General features: G+C 44.9%; 1 protein-coding gene across 2 annotated transcripts in view; it reads left to right on the forward strand.

Annotated features, from left to right (window-relative positions):
- TSHZ2 (teashirt zinc finger homeobox 2) overlaps positions 1-21397 on the forward strand; it is a 909619-nt gene that overhangs the window by 824678 nt on the left and 63544 nt on the right. The window contains exon 3 of one of the 2 annotated variants that reach the window (XM_081557268.1): positions 745-2251. The exons of the other annotated variant lie outside the window; for it this stretch is intronic. Coding sequence (XP_081413394.1) covers positions 745-746 — 2 coding nt within the window. The 3' untranslated portion in view covers positions 747-2251. Of the gene's footprint in view, positions 1-744; positions 2252-21397 lie in introns of those variants that run through there. 2 annotated transcript variants of the gene reach the window in all.

Here is a 21397-nt window from a genome sequence, read left to right on the forward strand (position 1 = left end):
GATGGATGTCTCTGCTTTTTTGTATGCTGTCTAGATTTGTCATAGTTTTTCTTCCAAGGAGCAAGCATCTTTTAATTTCATGGATTATTTTAAGTTGAAATAGAACTTCTACGTTTTAACATAGCTTTAGCCCAAGTCATAATTCATGAAGATATTGCTTTGATGGGCATGTTTTTAATTATAATTTTGGGGCATTTATTTCACTGACAGTTGTACAGGTACATGCACACATGTGCACGCATGTACATACACACACATACATACACAAACCAATCAAACCCATGATTGCAAGAGTTATGACATAAGGTTGATACTAACTTTTTAAAAACTGGTCAATTTTTTAAGTATTAGGAGAATAATAATAAAATAAGTTCTGGAATATGGCAAAAATATTATGAAGGTGGCCCACAAGTGACTCCAGTTTGAAAAGCAGAGAATCATTCCAAATCTTCTCTTCATGCATATGAAAATGACAGGAGAATAAAACTCAAATTCAGTTAGTGAGAAATTGTTCCAATCCACAGTCTACCTACGTCTACAAATCAAGGCGACAAACTAGCGTGAAGCTCGGAGATGAAATGACAGAATCCAAGGGGTGGTATGAGTGGTACTTATTCCCCAAATGAAATAATGACTTACTAAAGGAGAGCTGAGTGAGGGAAAACATTGATAATTGTCCAATAAATCTTTCTATAAGCTCCCATTAGTCATCGTAGCATTTCTGTCTCTTTTGAACCTGCTAAGGAAGAGAAGACACAGCGTGCAGGCGAGCTGCTGCCGGAAACCTCGCAACGGAGCCACGGGATTGCCCGTGTTCCCATCTCTCCATCCTCACGGCGTCAAGACCGGAGATAAGATATCGGCCAACTGGAGGCTGTCCTCTGTCCTTGTGAACACAGTTGTGAAAGACTCTCTTTCACTGAAATCATGTTTTCTGCCCTGGCCGCAGGACCTGTGTCAGTTCAAGCCATCTCCTAATTACTAAAGGATCTGAGAAGTTCTGCATCTTTCCACCTTTCCCCTCCATCTAAGACGTAAATTGTGGTACTGAGTGTGAACCAATGTTGCCCCTCTGCCTTTATTTGTTCATTTATTCTTTCATTTATTGAGCGCCTCTTATGCCAAGTATGGACATGACAACAGCAGCAGATCCAGAATCTCACAGGCTTGGGTGTCACCATCCAGCAAGTGATAAGGTGTCGGTTAAATGCACCAAGAACTGGCAGCCGAGTTTGGCGTTATTAAGAAGCCCAAAGTGTTATAAGAGTCTCTATTCCCTAGTCTTAGGAGTTAGAGAAGACTCTCCTGGAAAAGGCAGTAGGAAGGGGAGAAGTCAACCCAGTGAGGAAGGGCATGACTGAGCTTCTGGATGTGAAGCACTGATGTGTTTAAAGGTGAGAAACAGGGACTTCCCTGCAGTCCAGTGGTTAGGACATTGTGCTTCCCCTGCGGGGGCATAAGTTCCATCCCTGGCGAGGGAACTAAGATCCGAAAGCTGCACGGTATGGCCAAAAGAAAAAAAAACAAAGATGAGAAAGAAAGTCGCTATGGCTAGTGGGTAGTAAGTCAGGGGGGCCAACTGTCCTGGGATGATTGGCTCAACTGGGAGCTAGCTGGGTCTCGCTGCCTCCCTTTCTCTCTGCCTCCCTCCTCAGCCTCCCCACGTGGCTGCTTTAACTTCCTCACACTGTGGACATGTATCAGGACTTCTTACATGATACTGACTTTCCATGAGCCCCGCAGAAGTTGCAAAGCTTTTTATGACCTAGCTTGGAAGTCACTTCTTTTGCCTTCTGTGGGTCAAAGTGAGTCACAGACCTAGGCCAGATTCAAAAACAGTGGAAATAGACTCTTTTGGATGGAAAGAATAGCAAAGAAATGTGTGCCCATCTTTATTCTTCCAAAGATGCTGCAGGCCAGTTGGCTCCATCCCATCATGGTAGAGTTGACTGACAACAAAACACGTCTGGCCCTATGAAAACAGGCAAGGAGTCATTGCAAGTCTAGTTCAAAAGTACATATTTTGACCAAGGCTTGTGTAAGTCAGGGTTTGGTTCTCCTGGTACAACATTTTCTAATCCCTTTCGAGAGCATTGCCTTACTCTCTTCACATGAGGAAAACATCTCATGTGGTGGTGTAAAGAAGGAACAAACCTGTGAATGAAACCCCAGGTCTAGATATTTTTTTATTTGATTTATAGATTCACTGTAAGTATAATAAAAATATCTAAACAGAAAAAAAAAAAAAAAAGATTTTTTTTCCCTGAGTGTCTCCTGCAGTGATTTTGCTGTCTTCTTGCAGAATGTAGCATTTAGGGACGTCTTACATCCTCCCTTCCCTAACAGCTCTCATTCTCCTAAAAGCTCACAGACTAATCAGAGCTCTCTCAGCTCTTCCTTGTAGAGCCGAGGGTAGACGGTAAATAATTCAGGCTTAACAGATCTCACAGCCTCTGTTCCAACTACTCAACTCTGCCGTTACAGCCAGAGGTGATATGCAAACAAGTGAGTGTGCTTGTGTGTTAATAAAACTTTATTTACAAAAACAGGCTATTGGCCAAACCCCAGGGCCAGAGTTTACCCGCTTCTGGATTATATGACAGCCTCAATGACATATAAGGGAAAAGTGCTAAGGGAGAAGTGAAGACAAAATATCCTATGATGAAAGGAAAGCTAGCTTCTGCGAGGTGATTAAAAGGTTAAAATAATATGGCACAATGCAGAGAACTAAGATAAAATATTAGCCAAGAAAAGTTTCAAAATCTCCCAAGCCCGAAGGTGGAAGCCAATCCACGCTGAATTTGCACTTTTGAGTCCCACCAGCTTTTCTCCCTGTTTTAGTGTAGACTCTGAACATTCACGGGCTCCCCTGGTGGCTCAGATGGTAAAGAATCTGCCTGCAATGCGGGAGACCTGGGTTCAACCCCTGGGTCGGAAAGATCCGCTGGAGGAGGAAATGGCAGCCCACTCCAGTACTCTTGCCTGGGAAAGCCCACAGACAGAGGAGCCTGGGAGCAAAGTCGGACACGGCTGAGCGCCCAAGCAGCAGCAGGAGCTGAACATTCAGAACAAAGGTAAAACCCCAGATAGTCCTTCTCTCATGACAGGAGTTCAACTAATGCATCTGAAAATTAACTCAGTGTTTTCCAAAATGTAAAACATACACCTCTGATAATAAGTGAAAATACCTGAGGTAATAAGATTAATGAACTATTTTATTTGAATTGTCCATTTATTCATTACAAAATTTATTTTAATACGTATTTTAAAATATATAAAAATATAACTGCCACATGGAAGCTGTTACTTCACAGATGCTGCTTAGGACAAGCTAAATATTCTAATTACATTTTTTAAGTGAGTTGATATAAAGTTGCTAAAGAAAAATAATTTAGAAGTGATCAAAAGTATGGAAAAATTGTGAAAAAGTATTCTTTTTGGGGAAACACTGGATTCAATATTTTGTATCCTACCTTGCTTACTCAAACACCAGAATAGCCACCTGGCGAAGACAGGTACCATGGGATTCTTTTTTTTTTTTGCTTATTGTCTGTTTTGCTTTTTTCATCTCTTTTACCTAACACAGTGCTTGCTACATAAAAGGCCCTCAATACACAGAATGAGCAAGCAAATTAATAAAGTTGTCATTCAAATTATTAGGTTAATTTTGAGTCATGGAAAGTAATGTGACACAGACTCAAGGATATGGAATTTCAGAGGCCCCTCAACATAGAAGTTCACGGAGCGGAAGAGATGAGCTGGTTTAAAATCAGTCAATTAACAGTGGACAGTCTCTTGGGAATTCTTTGCAAGAGAAGCCCAATGGTGCCATAAATCAGTCTGTCTAATTGAAGCAATGTTTTAGGAATCAAATACCAATTAAATGAAATGGGAAAGTTTCTAAGGGACACCTTTGACACCATGGGGGGAAAGTCAAAACAACCCCAAGAGTCTATAGGGAAAAATGGCTTTCTTCCAAGGGGCTTGCTGGTTAACAATCATTAAAGACATCTGTGATTAAAATCCTCTTCCTTCCAGAAGCTTTATGATCATACCATAGATTTCCCTCATGTAAAATCATAAGCCAAAGTGGAAAAATCACTGAGGTGTCAAAAATGTAGCAAACCATGGAAAAAGGACTTGGAAAGGGAACATGTAGCAAAAGTTTTGGCCTGTCCAAAACTAGTCCTGAGAAACCAGTTCCCAAGAATAGCCACTATAAACTGTGTTAACACAGTGAAAGTAATTCAGGTCATTTCAACGTCAATGTCACCAGCTTCAAGGAAAGACAAAGTTGAAGGCTGATAAAGTGTGTGTGTGTGCTATGAAAGGTTTATCTAAAACTTGGTAAATTCATCTATACCAGTGTTTCCAAACAGGTGGGACTATTCCTGCTGTTTCAGTAGAGGTGATCTTAGGTAACATGCGGACATCGGGGGACGTTCTTTAGCAGTTACGTACTATTTTATCTGTGCTTGTGACCGACTCTGCGACCCCACGGACTGTAGCCTGCCAGGCACCTCTGCCCACGAGATTCTCCAGGAGAGAATACTAGAGTGGGCTGTCATTTCCTCCTCCAGGGGATCTTCCCGACCCAGGGATCAAACCTGAGTCTTCTATGTCTCCTGCATTGGCAGGCGGGTTCTTTATCGCTAGCTCCATAAATAAAAAATACATCTCATGCCCCCATGATATTACGAACTGTTCCTTAGATCAAGGCGAAGCTTCTTAAAGGCATGTTAATTTTTCTGAAAGGAATCTTAAGGAAACAATTGAATACAGGGATAGCTCTCAGACATGGTAAAATTCAAGAAAGGCGTTTCCCAGGTTGTTGAGAGTAGTGAAGCCCTAGTCTGTATAGAAATGAGACTGTTTCTATTACTAACAGACAAGGCAAAAGAGAAGTCCATATCCTGCATTTTATAAAATATAATGAAAATAGTAATAGGCAGAGAGGGTGGATATGCAGAATTCACTTTTCAAGCTTAGATCAATCCAGATTAATTATCCAATTGATTGGTTTAATTGAAAAATAACCCTCATTGCTAACATTTAACTAAGCAAGCAGGTAAACCTCTTTTTTGGAGATTTAAGGGATTATTTATGTGAAATCTCAAGAGAGTGCCAGCTGTGCACATTTCTATTCTTTAATAATAATGACTGTTATTGTTATTATGTTAGTTTTATTAGGAAATCCTCTCTATCCCAAGGAAGGAGGAAATATTTATAATAAAAGAGTGATGACTAAGCTGGTTTCATCAATTCTGATTATATTTCAAGCCCATGCTCAGCAGACTCTTATGTTCCCCTCTAATGCTGAGGTTGGGGATGAGTGAAGATAAAGATCAGCTGAGAAAGTCTTTACCAAATCAATTGTTTATGCCAGGCCCCTTGGGTTTCTCTGTAACCACCCTCCAAACAAAGGGAAACAGTCATGGGGTTAAAGGAACTGGAGAAAAAGGGGGAACAAATCAACGAGTCATCCCAGTGTTATCCCACTACTGAGCCAGTGTAGGAGATGTAAGGCAGGTTCCAATCCCTGGGTCGGGAAGACACCCTGGAGGAGGGCATGGCAACCCGCCCCAGTATTCTTGCCTGGAGAATCCCACGGAGACAGGAGCCTGGCGGGCTACAGTCCACGGGGTCGCAAAGAGTCAGACACGACTGAAGAGACTTAGCAGGCACGACACGCGCCAAACCCAGGTGCTCAGGTGTGGTGAGCGCGGGGGCCTGGGCGAGCGCAGACGCTAGGAGGGAGGTCAGACACGACCAGAGGCAGAAGGTGAGGGCGGTGACCCTCAGGGCTGTCCTCAGCCCTGACCCTTCCCCGGGACGGCCTGGGTCCCTTGGTCTCTGCCCTGCAGAGACTCGGACCATACGGTCACACAGATTCACAAGAGCTACGTATGTGACACCTGAGCCCCAAACTCTTAGGGCCAGAGAGGAAGCCTGGCGGGAGGGGAAGGAAGAGCTTCTTCAGTTTGAGTTCAAGACACAACTTCTCCACCTGCTGATTCTATGACCTGCTTCCTCAGCCTCCGTTTCCTCATCTGTAAAATGGGATGCTAATCCCTACTTTGGGCTTCCCAGGTGGCTCAGTGGTAAAGAACCCTCCTGCTAACGTAGGAGACTTGGGTTCGATCCCTGGGCTGGGAAGATCCCCTGGAGGAGGAAATGGCAACCCACTCCAGTATTCTTGCCTGGAGAATCCCATGGACAGAGGACCCTGGCGGGCTACATACGGTCCACAGGGTCACAAAGAGTCGGACAGGACTTAGCAACTAAAACAAGAACAATCCCTACTTTACAGGGCTCTTGAAAGACTGTCGTTGTAATACCAGAAAGACTACCCGGATATCAGGCCTGGTTTTACTTGCAGTTTGCAATCAACCTGAGTACAGCCCTAATGCTGGCACCTACCGTAGTTCAGTGGAGGTGGACGAATCTACATGACTTTTATTTTATAACTGCCTGACTGTTTCTTACAGAAAAAACATGCGCTATTCCCATTTCCTCCTAAATACCTCATTTATTTAAGCTTGCTGGTTATTTCAGTTCTGGAAGTTTACCATGATAAATGATTAGCTGTTCCCTTAATATAATTTCAGGAGGTAACTAAAAAGCTTAGGCTTCCTGAAGAAGCCAGATCCGATATGTGCCATTTGAAGCGTTCCCAGAACGCTCCTCGGGATGACGTGGGAATCCACCCGAGACTCTGCTCAGCCTTTTCACTGTGTTGGAAACCTGAAGCGGTCAGAGCGATGCTCCTGGGAAAGCGCCCATGACCTTGGCCAAGGGGAGGCGTGAGCGTCAAGCAGGTTCCCCGAGGAGCCGTGAGACGGAGGGTTTCCTTCCAGAAATACAGGGAAATTTATGTCAGGGGCTCACAGTTGGGAGCTGTGAGTCGGCTCTTGCTTACAGACAAATAGCAGGAAGGGACGAAAGTGGGAGAGAGGAAGACATTCATTACAGTTGGCGAGAGGTTTGATCCGGGCTGGAAACCCCAGAAAGAAGGAAAGCGAAACTGAGCCGCAGATGGATTCGTGAAGCCACCCGCTTCTAGCCACATGCGGCCATATTTATCCAAACCAAACTAAGAGGAGAATACAGCTTCTTTAACGATTGTATTTTTTGGTGGAGAGAGCATCAGACAGTCCATATCTTCTCTCTCTTATTTTTGATTCATTTGTTTTTAATTCAAGGATAATTGCTTGACAATACTGTGTTGGTTTCCGCCATATATCACCATGAATCAGCCACAGGTGTATCTACGTCCCTCCCTCTTGACCCTCCCTCCCCACCCACCCCTCTCGGTTGTCACAAAGCACCACAAACCATCTTTATGGCTTCACTTTTGTAACACCCCCGAAGTCCTGCCAGAGTAGCGGCTGTGAGCTGTGTGCTGACTTTGCCATCTCCAGTCCTGACAACTAGTCCCAACCTTACAGCTTCCCAGCTGTGTGACTTCAGCAAAGGAGCCTGACCCCTCCGGGCTTGTATTCAATATTGCAAAACGATTGCACAGTGCCTGTTTCACCCAGCTATAAGTCAAACTACTCCCTGATCAGGAAACACACCACAGTGATGGGCCAGGTCGTCTCTGCTTTACTCAGCATCCTCAAAGCAACTTCTAAACCATAGGCAGAAGCTATTATAAAATTGCACTTAAATGGCATTTGTTACAGTTGTTTGTTTGCTAAGCGGAGTCCAACTCTTTCAAGAATCCAGGGACTGTAGCCCTCCAGGCTCCTCTGTCCACGGGATTCTCCAGGCAAGAATACTGGAGTGGGTTGCCATTTCCTTCTCCAGGAGATCTTCCCGACCCAGGGATCGAACCCACCTCTCCTGCATTGGTAGGCAGATTTTATTTTTTTAAAGCTGAGCCAGCAGGAAAGTCCCAAAATGACATTATATTTGCTCATATTGAAAAATAAAAAGAATCAACCCTGATCTCATTATCCAGGAAAAGTATTCCATGTGCAGCAGGAATAACGTGGAAACAGCAGGCAGGAAGGAGATAACCCTTTCTGAAAAGGGATTTTCATTGCTTTGGAATGTCACGTTACTACCTTCCGAGAGTTCAGCTTCTCAAAAATAAGAAATAAAGGAAAACTCAGAAGCACTAAGCGCACCCAGCCTGCTTAAGTAGGGGGTTCACCGTCACCAGCAGAAAAAAGCTAATTAACGGGCGGTGGAGACGCGCTCCCGAGGGCCCGTCCTGTGCTCCTCCGCGCGGGGAAGCAGGTCACAGCCCCGACCTGGTAAAGGAGGGCTCAGCGCTCAGCAGTGAGAGGAGGGTGGAGACCCTCCCCATCGTGGGGCTGCCGCACCCTTAATATTTCCCTCATCCCCTCTCCCCACAGAGGCGTCTTTAAGGTCGCCAGTGGACCCCAAACAGAGTCAGGCGTAACTGGTCCACGGGGAGCTCCCTTCACGCGCTCCATCAGTTTGATTTACCTCCTCCTCGGGCGCTGGGCTAGGTCCTGGGGAAAATTAGGAGGAACAAAGCCCAGTGTCTGCCTAAGGCAGGAAGGAACTCAGGACTTCTGAGATTGCGAAAAGAAAGCTCCAGAGGCGAGGATGTAGCGAGCGAAACAGGAGAGCGGTGCAGACAAGCAGGCGAGGAAAGCAGGAAGCACATCACGGGGCCGCCACGGGGACGCCCCGCCTGCACGTCACAGAGGCAGCCTCGCCCTCATCTTATTTCACCCCCGGCGCCCACGGGCCCCTGAATGAGCCCGGCCTTTCGCCATCGGAGGAGGCGGGACCCACCCGCATTTAGACAGAAGCCACCGTTGGGGTCTAGGCGTGGCCTGAGACTCAACTGCAGTGACAAGGTGCTGTATTTATACGACAAGTCTTGCTCTAGTATTTCTAGGCCCACTGTTTAGAAACACACGGAGAGGGGAGAAAGAAAGAGAATAAATATGGAAATCAAATGTAAAAACTTCTGGCTCTTGCAACCAGCTTCCTGGGGGGATTTCCCTCTGTGTTCTTTCCACTTCTTCCACTCAGCGGAATGACTGCTAGTCATTAAGGAAATCTGTGAGGAGCTCACGGTACAGGAATCGTTCACCAAGGCTCCATCCTCATTTGCATATCCCATTTTTTGATTGGCAGCTGTACATGAAATGCCATATCAGTTGAAAGTATGTTGTGAGCTGGCACTAATGATCCCATAGCTCCAGGGAAACCTGCCATATTGTAATTTGGCTATCAGGCATGAAAGAAATAATTCTAAGTGCCAGCAATGCAAGACTGAATAAATGTTTCACTGCTGCCGGTTGCCGAGGGTGACACTTCTGATTTAGTATAAACGAATGCCCCGTTGCCTTTGGGGTACTGAGAGTTTGCATTGTAGCTGAGCTGTGTGTATAAAACATTAGTCTAAGAAAATGGCTTCGGTGTGAGATGGGGAACAGAGGCCTGCTCCCAGAAGGCGGCGGAATGTTTACAACTAATCACTGGATGAAAGGGTTTTGCTACCTTCTATAATGACAGGCAAACAGGATTTGCTTTTCCTGAGATGGAGAATAATGGTTATGTTAACTCTGCCTCGCCTCGCCTTTTTTTTTTTAATGAAATGCTCTTTTGTAAAGAAAATCACATCTGTTTCCTTTTATATATGAAAGGGATATAAATTCTTTTCCTCCTCCCTCTGTGTGAATAGCCCGCTGGTGCACCTTGGAATTAAATAACCCTTTCTGATGGCATCTGGATTTCAGAGGTCGGGAAACACGGCTGTCACCTCCTTCTTCCTGGCTTCTGACTTCACACACCCGCCTGAACAGACAGGGGCTTTAGAAGTGAGGCGCAACCACTTTCGCTTGCATTTTCATTAAGATCCCGATGCAAACGGCCAGCATATCTAGCTCCACAGTATCTCACTTTCCGTTACAAACACCCCACACATCCGCCGTATGCGATGCAGAAAACTGCTGTCTAAGAACACTGCCTTCCTGGGAGAAACGACCCAGGAAGTCTGCCCCTTCCCATGGTCTCAGGACCCTATCCAGGTCCTGGCTTTAGGATCTCGTTAAGATCTGGTTCACTTTCCCTTGATTCTGCGTGGGGATATTCTTCAGAGATGGCTTCTAGTTTGGGACTTCTTTCCTTGGACATCCTTAAAGTACAGATTCAGGTACCTGTTAGAACAGAACGGTGGTCATGGAGAACACCATGATCATTTTGCAGTAAAGGCAAAAGTCATTGGGGGTGTAAATCAAATCAGGTTTGGGGATGTTCAGACCTCTTATTCTCCATTTGAGAAAAAACCAGCCTGACTCTGCTCCCCTCTTGTTCAAAACATCATTACTGCACCTCGCCAGTGTCGGTAGATTTGGCAAAAACAGTAGTGAAAAGCTGAGAGTACATGAAAAGGTAAAATTAAGAGTATGCAGATTACCCATCTTGACCAAACCACCTGAGAAGACTCCCTTCATACCAATCCTGTGAGCAGTTCCACTGTTGCCATCTTGCCACTTCGAGAACATCGTAAAGACTCGGTAATGGACATGCCCTATGTGTTGAAGAAGAAAGTATATCCTTTTAATACACTAGACAGATCCCATCAGATATAACATCTTACAGTGTTCCTATTCAGTAGGGGAAGAATTTTAAAACTGGAAATAGGATACAGGAGATGGTAATTAAAATTCACATTTTTCAATGCCTTATTTGACATGCAAATTATTGGGCATGTGCTCTGCAGCAGACTTTCAGGAGACAAAAATAAATGAGGCAGGGCCTGTGTCTTCAAGTTGCCCATAGTCCAATGGGAAATGGCATTCGCCAACACACATACACACACCAAAATCTACTGTGATGACACAGGCACTTAAAGGGTTGTGAGAAAAATGGGTCACGAGCCCAACAATTGTGATCACACACGGAAGGAATGTCGGTTTAAAATACACGCAGCAAGTGACCGTGCTCTTCTCTAGAACTTTCAAAGAGCAGTGTAGGAAAAAAATAGTTTTTATTTTCTTTAATTTTGTATCTACATGAGATGATGGATGTTCACTAAACTTACTGTGATAATCACGTGTGTGAGTCAAATCACGGTGCTGTCCACCTTCAGCTTATACAGTTGTGGTTGTCTAGTTGCTAAGTCATGTCCAACTCTTTGCGACCCCATGGACTGTAGCCCGCCAGGCTCCTCTGTCCATTGGATTCTCCAGGCAAGAATACCAGAGTGGGTTGCCATTTCCTTCTCCAGGGGATCTTTCTGACCCAGGGATCAAACCTGCATCTCTTGCATCTCCTGTGTGGTTAGGCAGATTCTTTATTACTGGGCCACCAGAGGAGCCCCAGCTTATACAGCGCCAGTATGTCAATTACATCTCAGTAAAACTGGAAGGAGAAAAAAAAAGAATCTTATATTTAAATTCAGAAACCCTCAGTGTACACCTTTGTGCCTGGTTCTATGTTTAGGTAATTTTCACATATGTTATCTAGTTTAATTCTTTCAATGGTAAATTAGTCAGTGATATTAAAATTATGGCGGTTCAGTGTTAAAACAAAATGAAGTAAACTCTGCAGGCAAGTAGGGACATACTGTTCCCCATTTGTGTTCAGAGATTTTCTAAACATACAAATGTTTGAAGGCCCAGACATCCACATATAGAGTTTCCTAGTATTCCTTCCTTCAGTGTAACTCAATACTTCTTAAACATTAGTGATTATAAAAAGTGACTAAACAGAGCTGACTCAACAAAACCACTCATACTATATTTAAGACAGATTAAAGGAATTTCCCAAGGGTAAGTTTGTTCTATGTACTTTTTGCTGTAAACTGACTTAAAGACCAACTGCTCTATGATAATCTCCCCACTGCCTGAGGAAAGGGCCATGAGAGCCCAGAGGAAACTGAATCTAATTCCATGTTAGGTCTAGAGGAGGGATAGTCATGGAAGACTTCATGGAGGAGGTGACTTTCCAGGATGGATAAATTAGGAGAGAGAATTCCAGACAGAGGGGCCAGGACAAACAAATGCCAGAAGGTGGCAGAGCATGCATGCTTTGGGTTGAAAGGCTGGAGGCAAAGTAGTGAGAGAGGGAGCTGGAAAGGTAGACAGATGGCCGTGCTCTGCCATTTGGTACATTATGGAGTTGGCTCCTCGCTTGCTCTTTTTAAAAAAATTAATGTATCTATTTTTGGTTGCACTGGGTCTTCACTGCTGCCCAAGGGCTTTCTCCAGTTGCCGTGAGTGAGGGCCACTCATCAAGGGGGTACTCGTTGTGGGGGCGTCTCTTGTTGCAGAGAATCTAGGCACGCAGGCTTCAGTAGCGCAGCACATGGAGTTAATAGTCCCAGGGTGTGACTCTAGGGTGTGTGGGCTCCTGTAGTTCTGGCGCACTGGCTTCGTGGCCGTGCTGCACATGGGATCTTCCCAGACCAGGGAGCGAACCCGTGTCACCTGCATTGGCAGGTGGATTCCTATCCACTGTGCCACCAAGGAAGTCCACTACGTGCTTGTTTCAAAATCTCTAGATCTGTGGGTTTTCATCTGGGGTGAGCTGACCCCCAGAGGAGACTCGACAATGTCAAGAGATACTTCAGTTGTCATAATCAAGACAGGCAGTGTTGCTATTAGTGATTAGAGATCAGGGATGCTACCAAATATCCAACGATGCACAGGGCAGGTCTCCACGACAAAGAATTATCTGACCTGAAATGTCATAGTGCTAAGGTTTCCCTGGTGTCTCAGTGCTAAAGAAGCCACCTGCCAATGCAGGAGACTCGGGTTCGATCCCTGGGTCAGGAAGATCCTGTGGAGAAGGAAATGGCAACCCACTCCAGTATTCTTGCCTGGGAAATCCCATGGACAGAGGAGCCTGGTGGACTGCAGTCCAAGAGTCGGACACGACTGAGCAACTAAACGGCAAAGACTGGAAAAGGGTGCGGTGGACCACTTGCCGCCTGCATACAGATTGTTCTGGAGTCTTGGAGGTAGATGAAAAGCTGACTTAAACTTTGTACCTTGGAATAAGGATGTCTCAGGACAAATATTTATTTGGAATTCCTGTTTCCTTTTGAGCTGGGTATGGGGGTAGGCAGGGGAGACAGTGACTTTAGAGAGAAATATTAACCTTGCAAATGCACACATTTTCAATTCACATCCTAGTGACAGGCTACAACTTGTAATCAGTATAAAATGATTTTCCGGGAGAGTAAATGCTTATTTTCACTGTCTTGATGTTGGCACTGGATTACTTGGTATTAATCCCAGGGTGACACCATCACATTTGGAAGCTGCAAGATTTATTTGGATGTCTTGTGGGGCCAGGGGCAGCCTTCAGTTTACATCCTTGATCTTGGAGAATTTAAATAATAGAGCTGTTTTTCTCTATACACCAGTGGTGTGAAAAGAAAGTTATCCACCCAGGACAAATTCCAAGAGCCCGGCAAAGATGAGAGAAGGGAGGGTGGGGATGTCAGTGCCATATTCGTTATCCACCCTGTGCTTAGCAGCAAACAACAGGCACTTATTAAATGTCAGCTGTGTGCTTCTCACTTGGCACAAGAGAGCAAGAACTCTGAGAGCTGTCCCACAGGCTTTGGTGAACATTATTCCAGCGTTTTCTTCCAAGTGGACCCACGCTATGAGGCTAGGCTTGGTATAACTGTGTTGACTGAATTTGCCATTGTTAGCTCTTATCCATGGCTTTTATCTAGAGCAGAGGCCAGCAAACTTTTCCTTTAAGGGCCAAATAGTAAATATTTTTAGCTTGCTAGCCATATGGTTTCTTTTGCAACTAGTCAGCTCTGACATAGTGTGAAAGCAGCCGTAGATGACGTGTAAACAAATGAGCATGTTTGTTTCCAATCAATATGCTGTGTGCCAATAAAACTTTATTTACAAATTAGGCAGCAGGGCCGGATTTGTCCCAGAGACTATAATTCACCAGCCTCTGATGGAGAGTACCCAGGATCATATTTTTAAAGACATTGCCTTTCAAATATTTAAGCGATCCTATTAAAAATCATACACATTTTCTTATGTTTCAACTCAATAATTTCACATCTCAGAATCCGGTCCTAAGAATATCTTTGGATTTTTACATATAAGTTTTTGTACAAAGATGTTCACGCTGGTCTTACTTGAAACAATAAAAACGAGGAAGCCATTTTGTTGATCAACAAGAGGGCATCAGAGAAATCTTGTTCCATCATAGAACAATGGAATTTGGGGCAGTCTTTGAAGATGATCATTCTGAAAAGTCTTAATGATGTATAAGATATGAAGTCGAGAAGAACTGAGATAGAGACTGTGCACAGAGTTTCATCCCAATTAGGTTTAAATCTGCATATTCATAGAGAAAGACTAGAAGGAAAACACCAAATTGTTAAGTACGGTTATCTCTGAACAGTGAGATTACGGGGCGATTTTTCTTAAAATTAATCCCAGCATGGAGTTAATAAGAGGGCGTGTACTGACATCCAACAGCTTTAGCTTTGCTATTTCACTGCCTTGGGCAGATGACCTTTACAAGGTTACTTCAGTGCTCTGAGCCTCATTTTACTTCTTTTTAAAACACATGTAGCATCTAACTTGCCAGATTGTTGTGAAGCTAAATAATGTTATATATATAAAATGCCCAGCAGAGTGCTTGTAACATAGTACATACCCAACAAATGGTAGCTGTTAATATCATTATTCTTTGTTCTAAGCAGTTTTGTATTTGCTTGTGGTGATATTACACAAATCTACACAAGGGATAAAATTTCCCAGAACTACACATACACACACACAATCTAAAACCATCAAAACTAAGGTCTGTAGCCTATTTCACAATATTGCACCAATTTCGATATCCTGGCTTTGACATAGTACTACAGCTATAAGATTGATGATACCATCAGGGGAGACTGGGGGATGGATATCTGGAACTCCACCTTTGCAACTTACTGTGAATCTATAATTGTTTTAAATTTAAAAATTTTAAAAACACATTAACTCTTTTACAAATTCCAGCTGCTCCCATAATTCACATTTGTTCTCCTTTATAAGAGGTAAACCTGAGGTTCCAAAAGACTGCTCTCCTTTGGGCCAATCAGAAAGTGAGTGGAGGGGATTTCCCTGGTAGTCCAGTGGTTAGGACTCAATGTACCACTGCAGGGGCCATGGATCAGACCCCTGGTCAGAGAACTAAGCCATATGATACAGCCCCCCCCAAAAAGCACAGAAAATCAGCAGGGGAAAAAGATCAACTCACCAAACACCCAGGACTCTTCCCAGGTGTCGGCCAGACCTCACAAGTTGTCCTGTGTTTCATGGCGTTGAGGTTCCCTCAACAAGGAACGTGGCCTCTGAGGTTTACAGGGAAACTGCTGTCCTTCATATTCTTACTAGTTTTATTATTTTCACATGAACTATTAAAACTGAAAGTAAGTTTTATGTAAATAGAAACAACTGGCTTAGAGTTGGTAGTCACAGCTAGCCTTCCCCAAAACTCAAGTCATTAATTCAATAAATATTTGTCGAATGTCTACTGTGTGCGGGCGGTGCTCTCGGTGCTGGAGATGTGCTGGTGAACTAGACTGAACCAGTTTCTGTTCTTGAGGGACGTGGTTTAGGTCAAAAAGCAACCGATTACAACCTGAGCTCTCCCACTTGCTTGCCGTGTGCCTTAAAAAGCTACTTAGGGGACTTCCCTGGTGATCCAGTGGTTAAGAATCATCCTTCCAATGCAGGGAATGTTGACTCCACCCTGCTTGCAGAACTAAGATCCCACATGCCCTGGGGCATCTAAGCCTTCCTGCACACAACTAGAGAAAGATCGAACACTGCAATGAAAACACAGTGCAGCCAAAAATAAAATTCTTTAAAAAGCTACTTAGGTGTTAATGACCTCTGTGAAATAGGTTTTTGGCCCTGTATCATGATGACAAACACGTACTCCCTAACTCCGCCTCTTGTATTCACGGCAGACATCACTAATCAATCACACTGTTCTTTCCCTCTGAGTTTGAAGGAAGATAGACTTTGGAATTCTGCAGAACAAATTGGCACTATTGGCATTTGAAGGTTGTACTGCACATTGTAGGATGTTTAGCAGCACCTCTGGTCTCCTCCACCTAGATGCCTATGGCATACGCTGCCCCCAAGCCTGGTGTGGGGCTTCCCAGGTGACTCAGCAGTAAAGATTCTGCCTGCCAACGCAGGAGACACGGGTCCCATCCCTGGGTCGGGAAGATCCCCTGGAGAAGGAAATGGCAACCCACTCCAGAATTCTTGCCTGGGAAATGCCAAGGACAGAGAAGCCTGGAGGGCTACAGTCCATGGGGTTGCAAAAGAGTCAGACACGACTTAGTGACTAAACAACGATGCCTGTTGCAACAGCCAAAAATGTCTCCAGGCATTGCCTGAACAGAAAAATCACCCCAGTTGAAAATGACTACTCTTAACACCACCACTGATTAGAGCTCAGAGCTAACAAAAGTATTTGCCATCTCAGGACCAGTTAATTTCTTTAGACTTCTTCTGATCCTTACCTGCAATGCAGGAGACCCAGGTTCAGTCCCTGGGTCAGGAAGATCCCCTGGAGAAGGGAATGGCAACCCACTCCAGTGTTCTTGCCTGGAGAATTCCATGGACAGAAGAGCCTGGTGTGCTACAGTTCATGGTATCGCAAAGAGTTGGACACGACTCAGGGACTACACTTACCTTACCTTTATATTCTATGATTCCATCAGTTTAGAAAATGTGAACCACATTGCTCTTTTTCAATAATCTAGAGGAAACAAAATTTTCTGATAAGTAAACTGAGGCACAAAGCGGTTAAATGACTCAGGTTGTATGTCATTCAAGGCAAAGCTGAGATGCAAACCAACAGCCTGAGCCCACGACGCCCTGTCCGTGGTGGGTCTATGGCAAATGACTTGACCTGAAAATGCAGACGATCCATAAGGCATTCAGGAGCGTGGACTCATCAGGAAGTGTTTGCCTCCTAGACATGGACAAATGAGCACTTTTCGCTAAAGGAACCAATCAGGAGTAGAGCCTCACAGATAACATGAATAAAACTCCAAATTCTGCATTCAGGAAGCTTCCTAGAGTAGGAGTGTGTTGAGAGATGGGGCGAATACATACATAAATTCTAGTACAGACATCAGCTCATTAAGGTCAGGGCAGTTTTGACCAGGGTGTTGTACTCGGGAGAAATGCCCATCCATCATATAAAGATATTTGTAGAACAATATAAATCCTTACTGCAGCCTCTCCCCAAATGCCAAAGGCGTGAGAACATCCATTCATTACAAACGACTTTTTGATTCTTTCTATTCGTCCACTTCCCCCAGAGCTCCACTTTGCACGAAATACCAACGGTCCCTAGCAGCTCACCAAAACAGCGCTCCGACACCACCTCCATCTCCAGCCTCCCGGGGTTTGTCTCTCTGTGCCACTTGCCCACCTTCAGGTCGCCTTTCCACATGCAACTTCTCTGTTTTTTTATTGTGAATGAATCAAGATAGCATTGGCTTCTTTTAATATTCCCTGCACCCATTTTCCGGACTTCCCTGGAGGTCCAGTGGCTAAGACTCCACACTCCCAATGCAGGGGGCACAGGTTCGATCCCTGGTCAGGGAACTAAGATCCCATGTGCCACAGGGCACGGCCAAAAAAAAATAAAATAAGCTTAGTAAACGACAAGACCGAGGAGCCTGCAGGTAGAACAAAGTTCTCTTAACACAGAGAAGATGAGAAGCTTTAACTCCTGCTGGGGGGAAGGAGACTTCGGTCCTGTATGACAGAAAATAAATGGATATAAAGAATACACCCAGATAGCATTCAGCCAGATTAATGAAATAATATCTGCCAAAGCACTTCAAAAAGTACAAAGCATAATGTTACTATATGGTATTGGAGAAGCAGTTCTTAGAATAAGAAAAATGTGATTTTTCAATGAATCTTGAAGAATTGATGGACTCTGGACCTGTCGAAGGAGAAGTGATGAGTGTGTAAAGGAGAAGCAGATCCAGCTGGCAGCAGGAGCAATGATTCTGTGCAAGAAAGGGTTGGTGTGTTCAGAGAGCTCGGATCAGTCTTTAAACTCAAGCTTCTTAAGTTTATTTCCTGTCTGGGGCATTCTGTGACACGTTTCCAAATGGAAAACTCATTCCCAGTTGAGCTGGCCAAATATCTTGAATAAATAATGCAGAAATGATTAAGACATTTTCCAGAGGACCCCAACATTTCCTGCCTTGACAACGGGGCTGGATTTGACATCAGCTTACTCAAGAGGTTAAAAATAAAATCTGTGGCCAATTCAAGCTTCCCTTCCAATGGTTTTCCAATAATCTAAGGCTGAGAGACAATATTTGGAGTCAGCTTCTTCAGACCATCTTCACATCATTCATTAGGTCGTGAGCGTGGCCAAGGGGATATGCCGTCAGCAGCTCACTGTCCTGGACAGTGGGAATAGGAAGGAACGTGGAAACAAATGATGACTTCATTGGTCCAGCTATGGAGGTTAAAAGAAGAGGGTGCTTTTACTTTCTTTATTTTCTTTTTTAGCCGCACCACACGGCGTGCAGGATCCTGCTTCCCCTACCAGGGATCGATCCTGTGCCCCTGCAGTGGAGGTGCAGAGTCTGAACCACTGGACCTCCAGGGAAGTCCCAGAGAGAAGGCTTTTAAAAAAGGAAAGGTTCCAGTTACACGCTAGATGACTCTGGGTTCATCAGAGGGACACAAGTTAAGCAGTGTTAGGGATCTTAAAGGGAAAAAAAGCAAACATATCAGCTCACATGTAAAAAGTGTTTCCTGTACCCCAGCTACCACCTCGTTTCTCCTACTCATTGACTCCTGACAGTGACCCTGAAAGATGCAAGGATCTAACTGCACAGCACAGATGAAGGAACTGAAGTGGAGGAAGTCAGGTTGTCTGCCCAAGGTCCCACAGTGAGAGAAAGAGTCAGTATGTGTGTTGTCTAAGAAGCCTCCAGAGACAGTGATCAGGAGAGAACATTGAGGAAACCCCTGCGCCCCCAAGACCCTAAAAAACACGGAAGCCAGAGCAAAACCACCACATCATATCCAGGAAGACTGGTAGTCTCGTAACAACAGGTGGAAAACCGGGGCCTGAACAAGGGTCTCTCACTCCCAGGAATCAGTTCGTCTTCTGGGCACGAGTTTTCTCGTTTGTACAATGGGTGTCAAACTATCTACTTCCCAAATGATAGATTATCTGGGGAAACTTTTCAGAAAGTAATTGCATGGTTAATATATAAATACACATATATGAAAGTGTTAGTCGCTCAGTCGTGTCCGACTCTTTGAGACCCCGTAGACTGTAGCCCCCCAGGCTCCTCTGTCCATGGGATTCTCCAGGCAAGAATACTGAAGTGGGTTGCCATTTCCTCCTCCAGGGAATCTTCTTAACCTAGGGATCAAACCCGAGTCTCCTGCATTGCAGGCGGATTCTTTACTGTCTGAGCCACCAGGGAAGCCCATACACACACACACACACACACACACACACACACACACACACACACACACACACACACACACACACACACACACACACAACACACACACACACACACACACACACACACACACACACACAACAGTTAGGAGTATCTGAAGCCAGACAAATTGATTTGAATCACCACTACCAATTATTATGAATCTTGTTGTTCAGTTGCAAGTCATGTCGGACTCTTTGACACTATGGACTGTAGACCTTCAGGCTCCTCTGTCCATGGGATTTCCCAGGCAGGAATACTAGATTGGCTTGCCATTTCCTACTCCAGGGGATCTTTCCAACCCAGAGATTGAACCCACATCTCTTGCATGGGCGGGCGGATTCTTTACCCCTAAGCAACCAGGGAAACTCATTACGAATCTTATCCATGGACAATTTAGATCCCTCCCTAGTTGTCAGTTTTTTTACCTGTAAAATGAGAAAAAGAATCAAAACTATCTCATGGGCTTCTGGTGAAGATTAAATAATATTAATGCATGCAAGTGTAACATCCTTTGCACTATGCTTCACACATAGTAAATGCTCAATAAATGTTAAATAATAATAATAACAATAAAGAAATCATAGCTACAGCATGTATTTAGCTGTGCTTAATTACAAGATTGCAGTAGCTATTCAGATGAACCGGAGCATGATAACTTGGGTAAGGAATAAAATAAATATGCAAACGACAGAACTTTAACCTAATAACGTGACCACTCCCAAAGTTTAGCATATTACTGGGAATCGCTAACGGAGCACTGCCCATTATTCATGATCCGAGCAGTGAGGGATCATGCATAATGGAACAGAGTCCCTGCTCACAGCAGAGTCACGCACGATAATTTAAACTTGTTTGTATGGAAATAAAGGACGAATCTTTGAAGTGAGCCTTAATGAGATTCCGCTTGATCTGCAGTGTATCCTGGGAGAAGGAGTTCAGTTTTTCCTCCAGCATCCGGCTCTTGTTGGTGGCGTGTAGGAAAGAAAGGGCGGGCTTGAATTATGAATGGCCCTTCATGTCTTTGTGATAGCAGGTGGGGAGCGGGGGGCGCTTATCCGGGGGCATAGAGTGCGGGAGGAGACATGGAGAGAGCCCCAGTTCTCGTCCAAGGTGGCTTCTGAATCAGAAACGTACAGAAGGGCTTGGTGGACTGGAGCCTCAGCCATCATTCCTCCTGGGAAGGAGAGCATTACAGGCCCTGGGAGATCCAAATGAACCCGCGGGTCCTGAAGGGAGACGCTGCCGTGGTAACATGGCCCCTGCCCCTTGGCAACCCCACCCCTGTGCTGGAGGAGACGGGCAAACAGTGGCCACCGCCTGCTGGCTGCTGAGCTGGGCGCTTGTGGTGTCTGAGGAGGTCCAGTGTTTGGTCAACTCGGCCTGACCGTCAGAAGCTCCCAGGAAGTACATCTGTGTTTGTTGATTGTCAGCGGAAGAGTTCCTGAAGTGGGTGACTTAGGAAAAGCTCGACTCAAGCTGTGGGTGGGATCTGCCTTCCTGGGTGGTGAGGGGACCCTGGAGGGCAGGGTGCAGGCTGGCCACACCCCGGACAGCACTCAGCCCACGGCAGCTGCGTCTCATCCCTGTTTCCTTCAGCATCAACTTAGAACCTGTTCATGTCTGTAGCCCTTCAGGCCGCGTTTATGGTAGCTAAACCTCTGAGGCCAAGCGAGCGTGTGGAATTCCTTCTGTGGCTTCCACACAGTCACAGCATAACTGGAAGTCGAGATGGATAGTGTGTTTTTAGACTTTCTCTGCACCGTGGTCCTCTCTTGAGATCTCAACCGGTCCTCACTACAGCCCCATAAGGAAAAATGTGTTTTTCAGTCCCATTTTGCAGATGAGAAAACTGAGGCCCATGAGTTTCTCACCCAAGATCACAAAGCCAGGAAGCAATGGGAACTGGGATGTTGGGGG

Source organism: Giraffa tippelskirchi, chromosome 13 (assembly GCF_054371585.1).
Source record: "Giraffa tippelskirchi isolate mGirTip1 chromosome 13, T2T-mGirTip1v1.2.pri, whole genome shotgun sequence".
Classification (NCBI taxonomy): domain Eukaryota; kingdom Metazoa; phylum Chordata; class Mammalia; order Artiodactyla; family Giraffidae; genus Giraffa; species Giraffa tippelskirchi.